This window comes from Nelumbo nucifera, chromosome 1, assembly GCF_055504915.1.
Source record: "Nelumbo nucifera cultivar China Antique chromosome 1, China Antique-T2T, whole genome shotgun sequence".
NCBI lineage: Eukaryota > Viridiplantae > Streptophyta > Magnoliopsida > Proteales > Nelumbonaceae > Nelumbo > Nelumbo nucifera.
The window spans coordinates 186802694-186816982 of NC_142649.1; the positions used below are offsets into that span (position 1 = coordinate 186802694).

General features: G+C 34.4%; 1 protein-coding gene across 1 annotated transcript; it reads left to right on the plus strand.

The window, feature by feature from the left end:
• The first annotated feature begins 2218 nt into the window (after positions 1–2218).
• Positions 2219–5505, plus strand: LOC104596280 (LIM domain-containing protein PLIM2a-like). Its single transcript, XM_010257359.3, has 5 exons — positions 2219–2537; positions 3225–3324; positions 3454–3482; positions 3608–3697; positions 4987–5505. The coding sequence occupies exons 1-5, from the start codon at positions 2403–2405 to the stop codon at positions 5230–5232; spliced, it is 600 nt and encodes a 199-aa protein (XP_010255661.1). The 5' UTR covers positions 2219–2402; the 3' UTR covers positions 5233–5505.
• The last annotated feature ends 8784 nt before the right edge of the window (positions 5506–14289 follow it).

A 14289-nucleotide genomic window follows, 5' to 3' on the forward strand; every position in this document is an offset into this window, starting at 1 on the left:
CACCGGGGAGGACGACACGGCAAGGCGGGCTGCCCACAGATCATGCCATGCCGGCCAAACACGACCCACTTTACACCTCTTAGCTAAAAATTTGTTTGGTAAGAAGGTAAATTTGTGAGTACAAAACTAATCCAATTTTACAATTTATATGAACTGTTTTATACTCTACATATTTGCATTCACACTTATTTGCATCGTTTCCAAACACAGCCTTAATAACTTGATCATTTCAAAGGCATTCGTTTCCACTTCACACATGGGGATGCACGTCTCATTCATGCGGGCTAGAGCAAAAGATACTAATTTTGCATCTAGGGGACTCAAACAAACAGCCTTAACTGCCTCCACAGCTACCACCCTCCCAAAGTGATCTCCAACCACACAAAGTTATATTGCTGATTTAGAGCCTGTTTCGGAAGTCTTTTGCCATGATTGAACTCCTTTCAAGAAGCTACCTATCTAGCTTCACCCAAAGTCTATTTTTACAGTTCTTGCAAGCCTTTTATTTTTTTACTTTCTGGATTTTCACCGAATGGTTTTCCGTTTCTTGGCTCATGCAATGCCAAAAACCACTACATAAAATTCCTCCCAAACGGGCCCTTAAACTTGTATCCACCTAGTTTGAGCTTTCATGATTGAAGTTTCTTCTTTCCAAAAAACTGTAGTTTAATTAGACTTTAGAAAACACGCCTTTATGGAGAAGGGCAAATTTGTTTAAGGCTTACTTATTCGGGTAAGTGCATTTATCAATATTTTTTATTTCCCAGGTAAATAAAATAATGATCATTTTAACTATAAAAAATTCATTATCAAAAAGAATATTTGTATCTCATCCAAGTGTTGACAATTTTCCCTAATCAATCCCAGTATAAATCTAAAAAAAGAACATGGATTTCTTGTCCATTAACCAATTTTCCCCCCTCTCAAAATCTCAAAAAAAAAAACGAATTTGAAAAAATTTAATAGGTCACATAATTGGCACATGACCATTTCCATCCAATTTGATAAAGAAAGACTAATGGAGTGGCTATTCCATTCACCCGTAAAATTTTGGGGGCATCTGCAACTTTAAGTTTGATAGTTTAGGTAGTAAAATGACACTCTCCCTGTAGTGCAGGGATTTGTTTTTTTTTTTAGATTATTCAAAATCATATCATCAGTTAATCACTCCATGACATGCAATCCCTTCAGGTGGTTCTCCTGGGTAGTCTCACGTGAAAGGTGAAACCCAAAGGATGAGAAAAAAAAATCAGAAAACCGAACCGATTAAAATTGAATCGAAAAATTGGTTAATCGAATTGGTCAGTTCGGTTTTGGTTTGATATTCTTAAAAAACCAAAAATTTTGGTTCGGCTTTGATTAATCTTATACAAAAACCGATGGTTAATGGGACTGGCCAGTGTATATATACAATAATATATTGTATAATATATGTATATATTATATTATATATTATATTTTTTATTTTTTTTTTAAATCAAATAACCTTATCTATGCGCGTCTACCACTCTGAAAAGGCGTTTGTCACTCTGTCCGCCTAGCTCCTGGTGCGCACCAACCATCAAGACGTCGGTCGCTGCCTCAACTTAGGTTTTTTTTTGCTCACCCCTACAACTCTGCCAAGACCACCACCTCCCAGGCTCTATCGCTGTCTCTCTCATTTCTTATCTCCGCGGCTCCGCCACCTCTCAGGCTTTTACTTCAGGCAATAACAACCACCAACTAGTCTGGCGCCGGTAAATCATTGGCCACCACTTCGCCATCACCAGTTCATCCCTCTGCCATGTTTTTTAGGTAAAATTTCCCTTTTTTCTTAATTTTGAGTGAAAAAAAAAAACAAAAAACTGAACCATGATTAATCGATTATATCGGTTCAATTTCGATTTAGATTTTTAAAAAACCAATCAAATCGGTTCGGTTCAAAAAAACCCAACCGAACCGTGAGCACCCCTAGATGAGATGATGATGACTCTAATAAGTAATAACGAACCCAACATAAGAATAGCGAAGTCGTTGTCTCTGTCTTTTGCAAACCCCTCCTGGATCCAGTGGACTCCGTCAGAATCAATTCCATGTTTTCCTACTACAACAACGGAGTTCCAATTACGTGTCTACAATTTACGGGCGAGATTCAGTTTGTCCACTCATCGGTTCATCTGTTTTTGGTCTCTAACAGCCATCGATCATTACAAAGAGAGGCCAACCTCCGGCCATACTCAATTGATTTAATAAATCGGTCTTCATCAGGCCTACTCACGAGTTCTTCCTATCTCAACCTTTTTTCCGAGATAGAGATAAGAACTCACAGTCTTCATTAATTTGAACCTTTCACCATCAAACTCTTGCTCAATCCTCTATACTCCCCTTGATTCTTTTGCGTTTCGGATCTTCGCGAAAGGAAGATGTCGTTCAGTGGGACTCTGCAGAAATGCAAGGCTTGTGATAAGACCGTGTATGTGGTTGATTTGTTGTCTGCGGATGGAGTTGCCTATCACAAGTCTTGCTTCAAATGCAGTCACTGCAAAGGAACTCTGGTGGTATGTCCATTCACTCTTTAGCTTAATTAAACTCTGTCCCAGTTTAATTTTGATTTGAGGTAGAGAGCTGTCACTCAGATGGGTAGAGAGCCTTCAAATGGAGGAATTCTCTATATTTTCAATTTCAGTTTCATTCTTGATTAAATTTGGATCGTCATTAGAAATAAATTCATCTAAAATAAGAACTGGGTTATCTTTTTTTTTCCTCTCTCTTTAGAAATGAACTAGTTTCCTTTTAATTTTTTGGTTTCTCATAATCTCATTGTTTGAATCATGGTTTTTAAAAACGGACCGGACTGGATGGCCGGACTGGAAAAACCGGGAACCGATCACTTGATCGGTTCCGTTTTTCCTCAAAACTGTTGATTTTGGTTAACAAACTACTGAATTGGCCAGTTAATTGTTTGAATCGTTCAAACGGTTTTGACCGTTTTTCAAATTTTTTATTTTTTTTTTATTTTTTGTCAGAACAGACTGATCGTTCGGGTTGAATGGTCAGACCGTTCGAACCGGTAACTAGACCCTTGAACGGTTCGGTTTTAAAAACCATGGTTTGATTTGATTCTTTTTTTCTTTTCTTTTTTTAATTTGATAAAACTGACGTTTTGAAATTCCCGGGAAACAGAAGAAACAATCTCATTTCCCTGCAATTTCCAAAAAGCAACCTGACTAATAAGTTGCATACAGATGAGTAACTACTCTTCCATGGATGGAGTCCTTTACTGCAAGCCTCACTTTGAGCAACTATTCAAGGAAACTGGCAGTTTTAGTAAGAATTTCCAAACAGGTAAGAGATCTCCTCCCCCTCTCTCTCTCTCTCTCTCTTTGATACACACGCACAAACAAGGTATGTGCTTATACGTTTACTTATCTACCAATTTTTGTGGGGCTAATTATGATTTTGGATGATCAACAGGAAAATCTGAGAAGCAAAATGATCAGCTGGTACCACTTTCTGTCTTTGTTGGATTGAAACATCACTAATAATAAAAATGTTTCTTTGATTTTCCCTTTATATTCCATTATATAAAGATACGCTATTTGAACTCTTTGTTTACTTCATTTAACAGGCCAGGGCCCCCAGCAAGCTATCCTCCATGTTCTCTGGGACTCAAGATAAATGTGCCGCTTGTAAAAAGACAGCATATCCACTGGAGAAGGTTTGCAATATCAAACCCTTTTGATATTCACGGGTTTCGCTTTCTCTCTTTTCTCTCTGCAAGTATTCATGTATAAATGGCTACATGAATCCTGTTTAGCCATTTCATTATGTTCTGTGTTATATCCGAGTTCGGATGGGCTTCCCACATGCGCCCCACCGCCCATCCACCCCATGCATTGGGAACATCTCCCTAGATATTTCCAATGCATGGGAAGATGGGCTGTAGAGCGTGCTCTCCGGGAGTTCATCCCTTCTCGTTATATTCAATTATCCATTATTAAATTATGGGTGTTTAAGGTGGCGTTCGATAGTGTGTTTATCTCATGGATGGACCATTTTGGTCCACGCTATGGGGTGAATTCACCATTCTGTTGATCGTGGACAGGATTGATCCACAATATATTGTGGACTGTCCCCGTCCGCAGCTCAAAATCTCAGCCACATTTGTATCTCGTGGATGGACCATTTCGGTCCACGCCATGGGGTGAATTCATCATTCTGTTGGTCATGGATGGGATTGGTCCACAATATATCGTGGATCATCCCTGTCCACAACTCAAAATCTCAGCCACCCTTATATCTCGTGGATGTGGCCAGTCCAAAACATTTTCACACTGTATTTTGATACAATACATCTTTTCTACCTACTTTTCTTTCTTTTTAATTTTTAAATTTTAAATTTTAAAATAATAATTTTTTTAATTTTAATTTTTTAATATTTTATCAATAAAATAATAATTTTAATATTAATTCTAGCATAAGCCCGATGGTGCTCCTTTTTTCACTCTTTTTTTAATTTATTTAAATATTATTATTTTAAAATTTTATCAACAAAATAATAATTTTAAATATTTAAATTGTTTTTTTAATTATTTTACTATCATTTTTATTAAAATTAATATTAATTTATCAATGCCTTTTTTCAATATATTTATCATATAAAATGCAAAAATTAGACATTTATGATCAACTGTATAGATCATTCATAAAATGTATATGAGATACATGAAATCAAAAAGTGTGGTGTAAACACCACACCTATAGAACGCCATTGTGGGTGTGGATTGGATCAATCCACATAACCTATCCACAGTTCAGAATAGTTATAGACTGTGGTGTAGTATAGATTGGTCATGCCACAGGGTGTGGTGTGGACTAGTTCACACCCACCAATTTTTCATCAATACTACAGAACACCCCCTAAATCATTTCTTATTATTTTTTATTCGTCTTTTTGGTACATATGAGACAAAGATATTCTTGTTAATCCAATTAAACATTTTATAGGTGACATTGGAAGGAGAATCTTACCATAAGTCATGTTTCAAGTGCTCTCATGGGGGCTGCCCTCTCACACCTTCCACTTATGCTGCTTTGGATGGAATTTTGTACTGCAAGCACCATTTTGCTCAATTGTTCAAGGAGAAGGGAAACTACAATCATCTTGCCAAGGGTGCTTCGCTTAGGAAAAATAACGCACCACTACCAGACTCAGAAGAGAAAACTGAAGGAGAACAGGAACCAGACGAGTAAAGATATGCCGTTTGATTTTTCAGTTACTTGGTCCATTTTGGTTCAATTTTTCTGAGGAGGCAGAGTAGCCCTTCTGAATTTTGGGATTTCTAATCCTTTCGTCTTGCTCCCCCAATCTGAGGGAATTCTTGTTCATCTGGTTTTCAAACCTTTTGTTTTAATTCTTTATTCTTTTTGTTCTTTTGATTTGTAAGCAAACGTGAAGGGTCCCATATGTTATCATATGGAACTAACGGTGAATGAAAAATAAATTTTGATTTTTTTTAATCAAAATACTAGCATTGTGTATGCGCAAGTTTGGATTTGATACTTGGCGCTTTGAAAGAAAAAAAGAAAAGAGTTGATAGTTGATATACTTACCAAAAAAAACAAAAAGAGCTGACCTTCAGTACTGTAGAAGTGCATATTTCCTTTAGTCGGTACATTTTAGCAAGGTTTTTAAAATCGGATCTGACAATAGAACCATTTTGGGGACCGGTTTTCATGTCAAATTGTCTGACTCTCTGGTTTGAAAGTACAGTTGGTCTTGACTTAAAATAAAAATGGCAAAAAACTGTTGTTCAGGTCGACAGTTTGATGGTTCAACCATCTGAATCAGTGGTCGTTAATCAAATTAATGGTTTTTGACCAAAAAACAGTTTTAAGGTGAAATGAAATCAATTATCTGACCGGATCCTAAATCTTCTGGTCCAAACATCCGGTCTAATTCGATTTTCAAAACCATGGTTTTAGGTGATAATTGTGAATTTGGATTTGCTCCTCACGGAGCACACCTCACACCAATTCAGCTACTTCATAACACTGTCATTCATGAAAAGATGCTCTAATACATTGGCTGCCATATATTCCAAGGTTGGTTTAACGGGCACTCTAGGGAGCAAATCCGATTTCAATACCTGCTGCTATGGTTTCAGCAACGCAGGAAACTGAAGTTGTCATTCAATACCTGCTGCTATGGCAGTGGGTATACCGTGTACCCGGGTTCCCAACACATTGGACCCTGGTTATTAAGGCTAGGGACCACAGACTAGATCCAATTCTAGATTAATGTGCCAACAAGATATATTAAATTGGATCAGTATAGACTTAATAGTTGAAAGTATTTATTGGATTAGATTGGATCTGATTCATCCGTAATGGATCTATATTAGATTGAATTGATATCCAGTCCATTACCAAGTTGCTAAATTAAAACTAATTTGAATGAATTAGATGATTCAAATATTGAATTAGACTGATCCAAAATGATTTAAAATATTCATTGGACCTGATTCAGCTGTAACAGATTCATATTGGACCGGATCACATTAAACCAAATCCAGTCGAATTGACATCTCTACGGTGCCGAACCGCAGATGAGCATATGAGTTTTAGGTGATACCTGTTACTGTGGTTGCTGCAAAGCAGGAGACTAGGTCTCCTACGGTTAGGGTGTAGGTAGCAGTGTATATACCCGGGTTCCGACGTAACGGGCCCTGGTTGGGGGACTGGGCCCACAAAATTTAGATTCAATCATAAAATTTTAGGCCTTTTTATCTTTTTAGAAGGACGATCCAATCGTAAATGGCCTAATTATTTTTCGTAGTAAATGGGTATAAACTTGGGTCGATAAAATAAAATAAAAGCCCAATATGAAAAGGGTCCAACTCCAGACCTAAAGTGCCGATGGTTATCGAGTATATGAGTTTTCAAATTCATGAATCATGACAGGAAAGAAACTGTAAATTCCCGATTTCCCTTTCAACATCCATTGTATATTTGCAATTAATCTACTATATTTTACTGTTTTTTGACAATATTTTGCCAATTGCTTCATAATTAATACGTATTGGTTGGTCGTAGTGTGTAATCACCCGTGTTAAACTTGGAACCGAACCCCATAAGACCCAGAAGCCAATTTAATATATAGGGTACGAGTTTACAATTTAATATTGCACAGTCAATATTAATTGAATTTAAATTGGAATATTACTTGATTTAATTTGAATTCGAATCGTTTATATCCCTATATAAAGGACCTGGCTAGAGTCAGAACCATTGGCACTTCTAACTCCTAAGTAAGTAATTTATTTGCTGTCACCAACTTCTACAGAATACTTGGAAGAAAAAAAAAATCCACAGGATACAAATAGCTTCATTTTTTTTCCTTTCCTTTTAATGTTGCATTTGGTTTGCAGTGCAAATTTGAACCAGATATAAGTTTTGCAGCTGGTCGGTTTTTCATCTGTTTGTTTATGGCTGTGATTTGTACTCCTACGTTCCTACCTAATACAAAAGTGTATGTTTTATTGTATTTGCACATTGACAGTGTAAATTTTGTATCTCAAAAATTGATGTAAATTTTGCACCACCTTCCTCTTACCTTTAACCCTCCTTAATATAAAGTGAGGGCCACATCATCTTGCTTCCTACTTCAGTACTCCCAAGTCCTAAACAGATAAACCTCTTCCTACTCCTATCTCTTGCATATAAGGTGGGAGTAGGGATGTCAATGGGTCGGGTTAAATGGCAAATCTGATTGACCTGATCTTATAGGGTCAGGTTAGGATTTTGATTATTTGACCTAAGTTGGGTTTGGGTTTTGGTTGATCCTTACCACCAGGTCATGATACCCTTACATGTATACATAGTATTTTTGTAACTTTTTGACTTCTAACTCGATAGCCTTAAAGTTAAGGGTTTTTTATATGTTGATTTTGATTTCTTATTTTTTTTTAAATAAAAAAAGTGACACCTTAGAATCTACAAAACAAATTCTTAACTTAAATTAATAGATTTTAGGTTTTCAAAACATGTTAAAATTACAACTGAAATGCTACGAGGCAAATCCATGTGGAACCCAACCCGTTGACATCCCCAGGTGGGATTACATCATTTTACTTCCTATTTTATTTTTTACAAAAAAAACAAGGTCAAATCTGAAGGAAAAGTAAACCATAATTTGTACTTAACATGTATACACTCCCATGCATTTACATCAACCAACAGCATCCTAAATCAAGTTATAAATACTAGACAATTATTGTATATTAGATTGCCTAAAGGTTGCATCATTAAATATCTGCCTACTATCTAGTATCTGGCCATGGAGAAAATAAGGCCTAGTTGTTTGCAATGGATTTTAACTTCAAGTGCTGAAAAAGTTTGGTTTGAAGTGCAAAATGAGTTAGAATGCAATTATTTATGCATTTTTATCAATTTTTACATTTTTCTTTTTATTTACAGTTTAAATAAGTAAAATAAAACCCAAAGTAATAGTAGAACAGAGTTTGCACTCCCATGGACTTTTATTAATGCAAATGAAATTGCACTGCAAATAAACAAGGGGTTATAACAGATAAAGGCAATCTTAGGGCCCTAATATCAATAAAAGTAATACATTAAAAAAATCAAAAATATGTTAACATTTTAAAAATAATATCAATTAAGGGCAAAAATACTGTTTATCTTCTTCCTCTTACAATCCATTCATCAGCGTTGTCGCCCACTACCTGCTGCCCTTCTGGCAACGTTGCCAGAGGTGGGCAGAGGCATTGTCGAAGGCGATGGCAGGCGACGGCAAACGGCAGAGTTGATGAATGGATTGAAGATGAACAGTGTTTTTGCCCTAAATTGATATTATTTTTAAAAAATTAACCTATTTTTTTATTTTTTTTAAATACTACTTTTATTGATATTAGGGCCCAAAAGTTATCATTATCAATTATAAGGGGTCATTTGATAAGAGCTTAAGTTACTGAACTGAAAAACTTACTAAATAAAAAACAAACCAATAAGCTTTTTAGGTCAGCCACTTAAACTCTACTATTAAATGGCCCTTTTAAGCAAAAAAGCAGTTAGCACAAATGGCTTGTCTATGCCACTTTACCTTATTTCTTTTTTGCGTCTTGGGCCTGAAGTGAATTCCTCCACGGCTCCACCCGCAATTTTTTTTTGGGTACAATGGTACTAAACTATCAAATTAACTTGAACATAGCAATCAATTAATCAAAGACCCCAAAACTTTCCATACCAAAGCCTACTAACCTTGAACAAAGTCATCTAGGTGCATCATGGGGCCCTGGTAAATCGGCTGGTCCCAAAGAAGTAAAGATAAGTATAAAAGGAAAGAGATATTTAGACCCTGTTTGGCATTGTTCCTCTTTTCCTGAGGAAATTCCTATTATGGAGCCAGAATTCTGTATCTTGTTATTAAGGAGTAACTATATAAGGCATTTGGCAATATGTTCGTCAAGAATAGATTTCTATTCTATAGAAATGGAAAAGCAATGTTCGGATAGTCAATTCAATAGGTTATTATGTCAAAAATACCAAACTAGAATAGAGGTGGAAAAAACAATTGATGGAGGAGGAAGCAATAGGAAGACGAAAAATCGATTGAGATGAAAAAAAAATTGAAAATGGTATACAATAAAATAGATTGGATGTTACCTGGATTGCCAGAGGATTAGAAGACGAGGAATGCAAAACGTTCACGGGTATCATTAGTGAAAGAAGGCTTGTGTGGAGTAAGAGATATATAGGGGGAAAAGAATACAAACATGGCACATTGACAGTGTTGCCTAGTGTCGTTGTCGGAGAAGAAGGCAATGTTAATGGAGCAAGAGTGGTGGTCGGTCGATGGAGAAAGAGCAAGAAGGAAGAAGGTGATATGTCGAGAGGTTAGGGCTTATTGACCTCACAATGACTCATGATATTCTAATTTTTTGTGATTTTACTAGGATACCCCCATTTACACGAGAATTAGATTACACACGTTTTCGGTTTTTTAAATGAACGTGTAGGGCAACGCTTTTCTCAGTTCCATACTTTCATGTAGGGGTGAGTATTATTTGGTTAAAACTGAATTATCGAATCGAAAATTTAGGTTTTAGTTTTTTTTGGTTTTTGGGTAATTTGGTTCCGTTAATTCGGTTTTTAGTAATTTTGGTTTTCAGGTTTAAAAATTTAATTAATTAAAAAAACTAAATTAACTAAAATTCATTATATAATATATAATATTTAATATATATATATAGTATGCTATATATTTATATATTAATATATTATATACAATGTATTATAATGAAATTAAATTTCATAATATATATTATAATGTATATATATATATATATATATTATAGGTTATAATATATAATATTATATATTAATTAAATTCGGTTTTTAACCAAGTTTTTAAAAATTTTGGTTTATTCAGTTCCGAATAAACCAAATGCTCACCCCTACTTCCATATTCCTAAGAATGACAAAATCGCCATTTCTCATGACAAAATCCTCACTTGCTTTAAAGTGCTTCAGCTATCTATATCTATATATTAAAATGCAATGTGCCAAGCTGACTCTATGGTTTATTTTGAAAGTCACTTGTCTTTTTCCTTGTTTCTTCTCAAAGGTACCTATATTTTTTCTTTTTTTTTTAATTTTCTAATTTTAAAATTTTACAAAATAACTCAAATGACCATTCACCTTTAAGAGTTTTAACACTCCTCATTAAAACACGAGTCTCTATCTCTCTCCCATTAACTCTTTTAATAATCCCTCCTCATTAATTATGCCATTAACTCTCTCCTTGGATAAATCATGCCACTACTTCTCTCTCATCTCCATTACACCATTAAATTACATAAAATTCATTAACTTTATCTATATATAACCATTTCAATTTAACTATATATATAGGCCTATCAATGGGTCGAGTCTGACCCGATGGACCCAAACCGATTGGGTCGGTTTTGGTTATGGGAACTGGAACTGACGGGTCAGTTCCAGGTCATGATATAGGGTCCTAATTACTATCTGTTCAGAACTGGTTCCACCTAGTCCCAAACCGATTCAGACCCAACTTGATATATATAATGTATAATATATTAAATAAATTACATATATACTATACATATAATATAATATATATATAGAATATTTAATATATTTTAAATATAAATATTTATTTTTTATTTATTATAATCAGGTCTATTGGGTCAGACCTAATTGTCCCGAGAACCAATCGGTTTGGTTTCGAGTTAAAAAATTGCAGACCCTATTGGGTCTAGGTCCCCAACATTTGGGTGGGTTTCAGTTCCAACTGGTTTTGACCTAGACCCATATATATATGTATGTATGTATGTATGTATGTATGTATGTATGTATGTATATGTCGGTCCATCGAACTGCAAAAGATTAAGGATCAAAGTACCTGGGGTGCTGAACCCGAGCTGGGCACTCCAATGCTTAAGTTAGCGATGAGTGTTGAAAGAAGAGAGCTTAAGAGAGCAATAAGAGAGCGAATTGCACACACCTTCTGATGGAATAGTGAGCACCTTTTATAGGCATCGAGGTTCGTGTTTTGTGTTTGAGATACTTGGGAACAACTGACCTTATTGGTCTATTATCTTCGGAGTGTGTTTCACTCCATGTTGGTGGTGATCCACATCCAATCTCCCCAAATCGTGCAGGAATCGAAGATATGCATATCAGGTAAGCGACGTGCTTCCGCCTGACTCAGAACCGATGGGCATGTCATTTTGGATAAGGATGTCTTGCAACGTAGGTTGGAGGATTAGTACCCCCGGAATCCCTTCTCATTACTTTAAGCCTTTGTTTGCTCAGGTCAAGGAGGTCATATCGGCCTTCGAGGCCATTGACTTTGTCTTTCTAAGGTGGTGTGTGTCGCCCTGTGATGGAGCGACATGCTAGTCTCTCTTAGGTTGGGATGTAAGCTAGCTAGGTCGGCTTAAGCTCTCTCAGCTCCATTTGACAAGCTCCCACGTGGGGTTGAGGTGTAATCTAACGGTTCGAGCATGCCATGTGGTGCTTCACGATTAATAGGTCAAATCACCCCTCATCATTAGTAAAGATTAATTATATTGAAATTGAGATATTCAAGGACATATTATTGCACTAAAGAATCTACTTCCATTTAAAATTATAATCCATTTATATTCCATTTGAAATAATAAAAATAATTTAATTAATAAAAGGAATAAGATAAATTAAAAATGAATATCAATTTAAACTTAATATAAAACTAATACAAAATTATCTAACAATTATTAATTTTATAATTAAATTTTATTAATCTAAAACCAACTTAAGTTCCACTGAAAAATAAAAATTTATATAGTTAATTAAATTTCATAAGAAATTTAAATTTAATACAAAATTAATATACTTAAATAAATTAAATTTTTACTAATTACAAAAATTAATAGAAAATATTAGTTTTAGACATAGTTTAATTATTTTAAAATCAATTTAAATTTCATTTAAAAATAAGGAAAATTATAAATACCTCTTTCATTTTCCTAAAAATCCTATGAAACTCCCTAGTGTTTTGACCTTAGTAAAAACCTCCCCTATTATTTTGAAAAAAGGTGCAAATACCTTCTTTTAGTCATCATTTCAAATAAAAAGGGTTGATGTAATTTATTAGTTCTACTTTACTTCAACCTTTTTACATTTGCCCAAAGGGTGTAAGGAGAATTATTCTTTGAAAGTTGTCTAACAAAATAGATTAGGGTAAAATTGAAACCTTAAATTATGTATGATAATGCATTAACAATGATAAGGGTATTTTGATAATTTTTAATGTCTTTATTACCGAAAAGTCAAGGGAAATGAGGTAGTTGCACATTTTTGTCAAAACTATAGAGTAAGCCTTTGTTAGGTTAAAAAATAATGGTGGTTTATAGAATTGTTATAAGAGGATTTTTTTATAATTTTATCTAAAAATAATACAAATATAATAATAATAATAATAATAATAAAAAAAAATCAATAAAAATTAATAAAAAAACCTTTTTTAAAGTTTAATAAAAATTAGCATTAAGATATATAAAAAAGCAATACTTGAATTGAACTTAAATGGACACCATTTAACTGAAAATGTCATAGAGCTTCATCTTCAATTTTGCTAATAAATAAACCCCGTGCGAGGCACAGGTCCTAACTAGCTAATACACTCTAAAGAGGTTAAAGTGGACAGCCCAAAAGATGACTATTGACAGCTGATTTGGGCTCAATAGATTTTTCACAACACATAGCTTATAATTTAAAGGTTGTCCATATAGGACCCACCGGGAAAGTTAGAAGCCTTTGTGCTGCAGCCTACCCAAATGAGCACTAAAAAAGCTTTGAAAAATGTAATCGTTTTATTCAATTAACAACAGCGATATGATCAAAATGAGATCTAAAAGGTTTGATAAATGAACCGATCTAGTTTAAGAACAATTTTTTGTTCTTTTACTGATATTGCAATTTGAACAACGGATAAAAAAAACATTCATTTATGTTATAGAACACCTCTAAAAGAAAAAAATGAATTTTATGCCTTTTAGAATGAAAAAAAAAAAATCACAATATGTGAATGATAGATTCCCACATAAATGGTCGTTATATGTGAACTCCAATCTACATCGTAAATAACCAAAACTGTTATAAGGCTTTGGGAAAAGTATAACTGCAAAGTTATTTGTATTTGCAATTTTGCACTCTTCGCAAGCTGAGCCAAGGCAATGGGAAGATATGCAGGCTTCAATTCTCGACATAATTGAAATGTGGCTTCAATTATTAGTTGAATTAGGAGTCGCCCTAATTGGTTGGTAAAATGAAGAAAAATGAATAATTATTTTTAGAAAATACTATTAAATACCAGGGTGTTTGGTTTTATTCAGTAAGTGCTTTGTATTTGTGTGGTTGCAAAATTGAGAAATACATTTGATGAAACATTTATGATATATAAGTGCCATTAAGCACTACATCAGCAAAATGTCAATAAACGCCTATCCATTTTAGAAAGCTCCGAAATGAAGTTTCCTAAAATGGGAGAGGCGCATAAAAACAAACTTCGATACACACAAATACAACTAATGACGCATTTGCTGATGGGGCACTTATGTGGTAACGTCAATAAACATTTGTTCAATAAACATAAACAGAACCAAACATATAGTACATTTGTTTGTACACAAAACGACTGTGCCACATTATAAACAGACAAAATAAGGCAAAAGTGAACCCAATATATGTACTTGCAGCCAATTTCAGTCTCAGAATATGGAT

What these genes read in the sequence shown, in the direction of transcription:
- LOC104596280 (XM_010257359.3), top strand. Translation starts at nt 2,403, where the DNA reads ATGTCGTTCAGTGGGACTCTGCAGAAATGCAAGGCTTGTGATAAGACC. An exon ending in ACTGCAAAGGAACTCTGGTG is followed by an intron (nt 2,538 to 3,224) that starts GTATGTCCATTC and finishes AGTTGCATACAG; the next exon opens with ATGAGTAACTACTCTTCCAT. An exon ending in AGAAGCAAAATGATCAGCTG is followed by an intron (nt 3,483 to 3,607) that starts GTACCACTTTCT and finishes TTCATTTAACAG; the next exon opens with GCCAGGGCCCCCAGCAAGCT.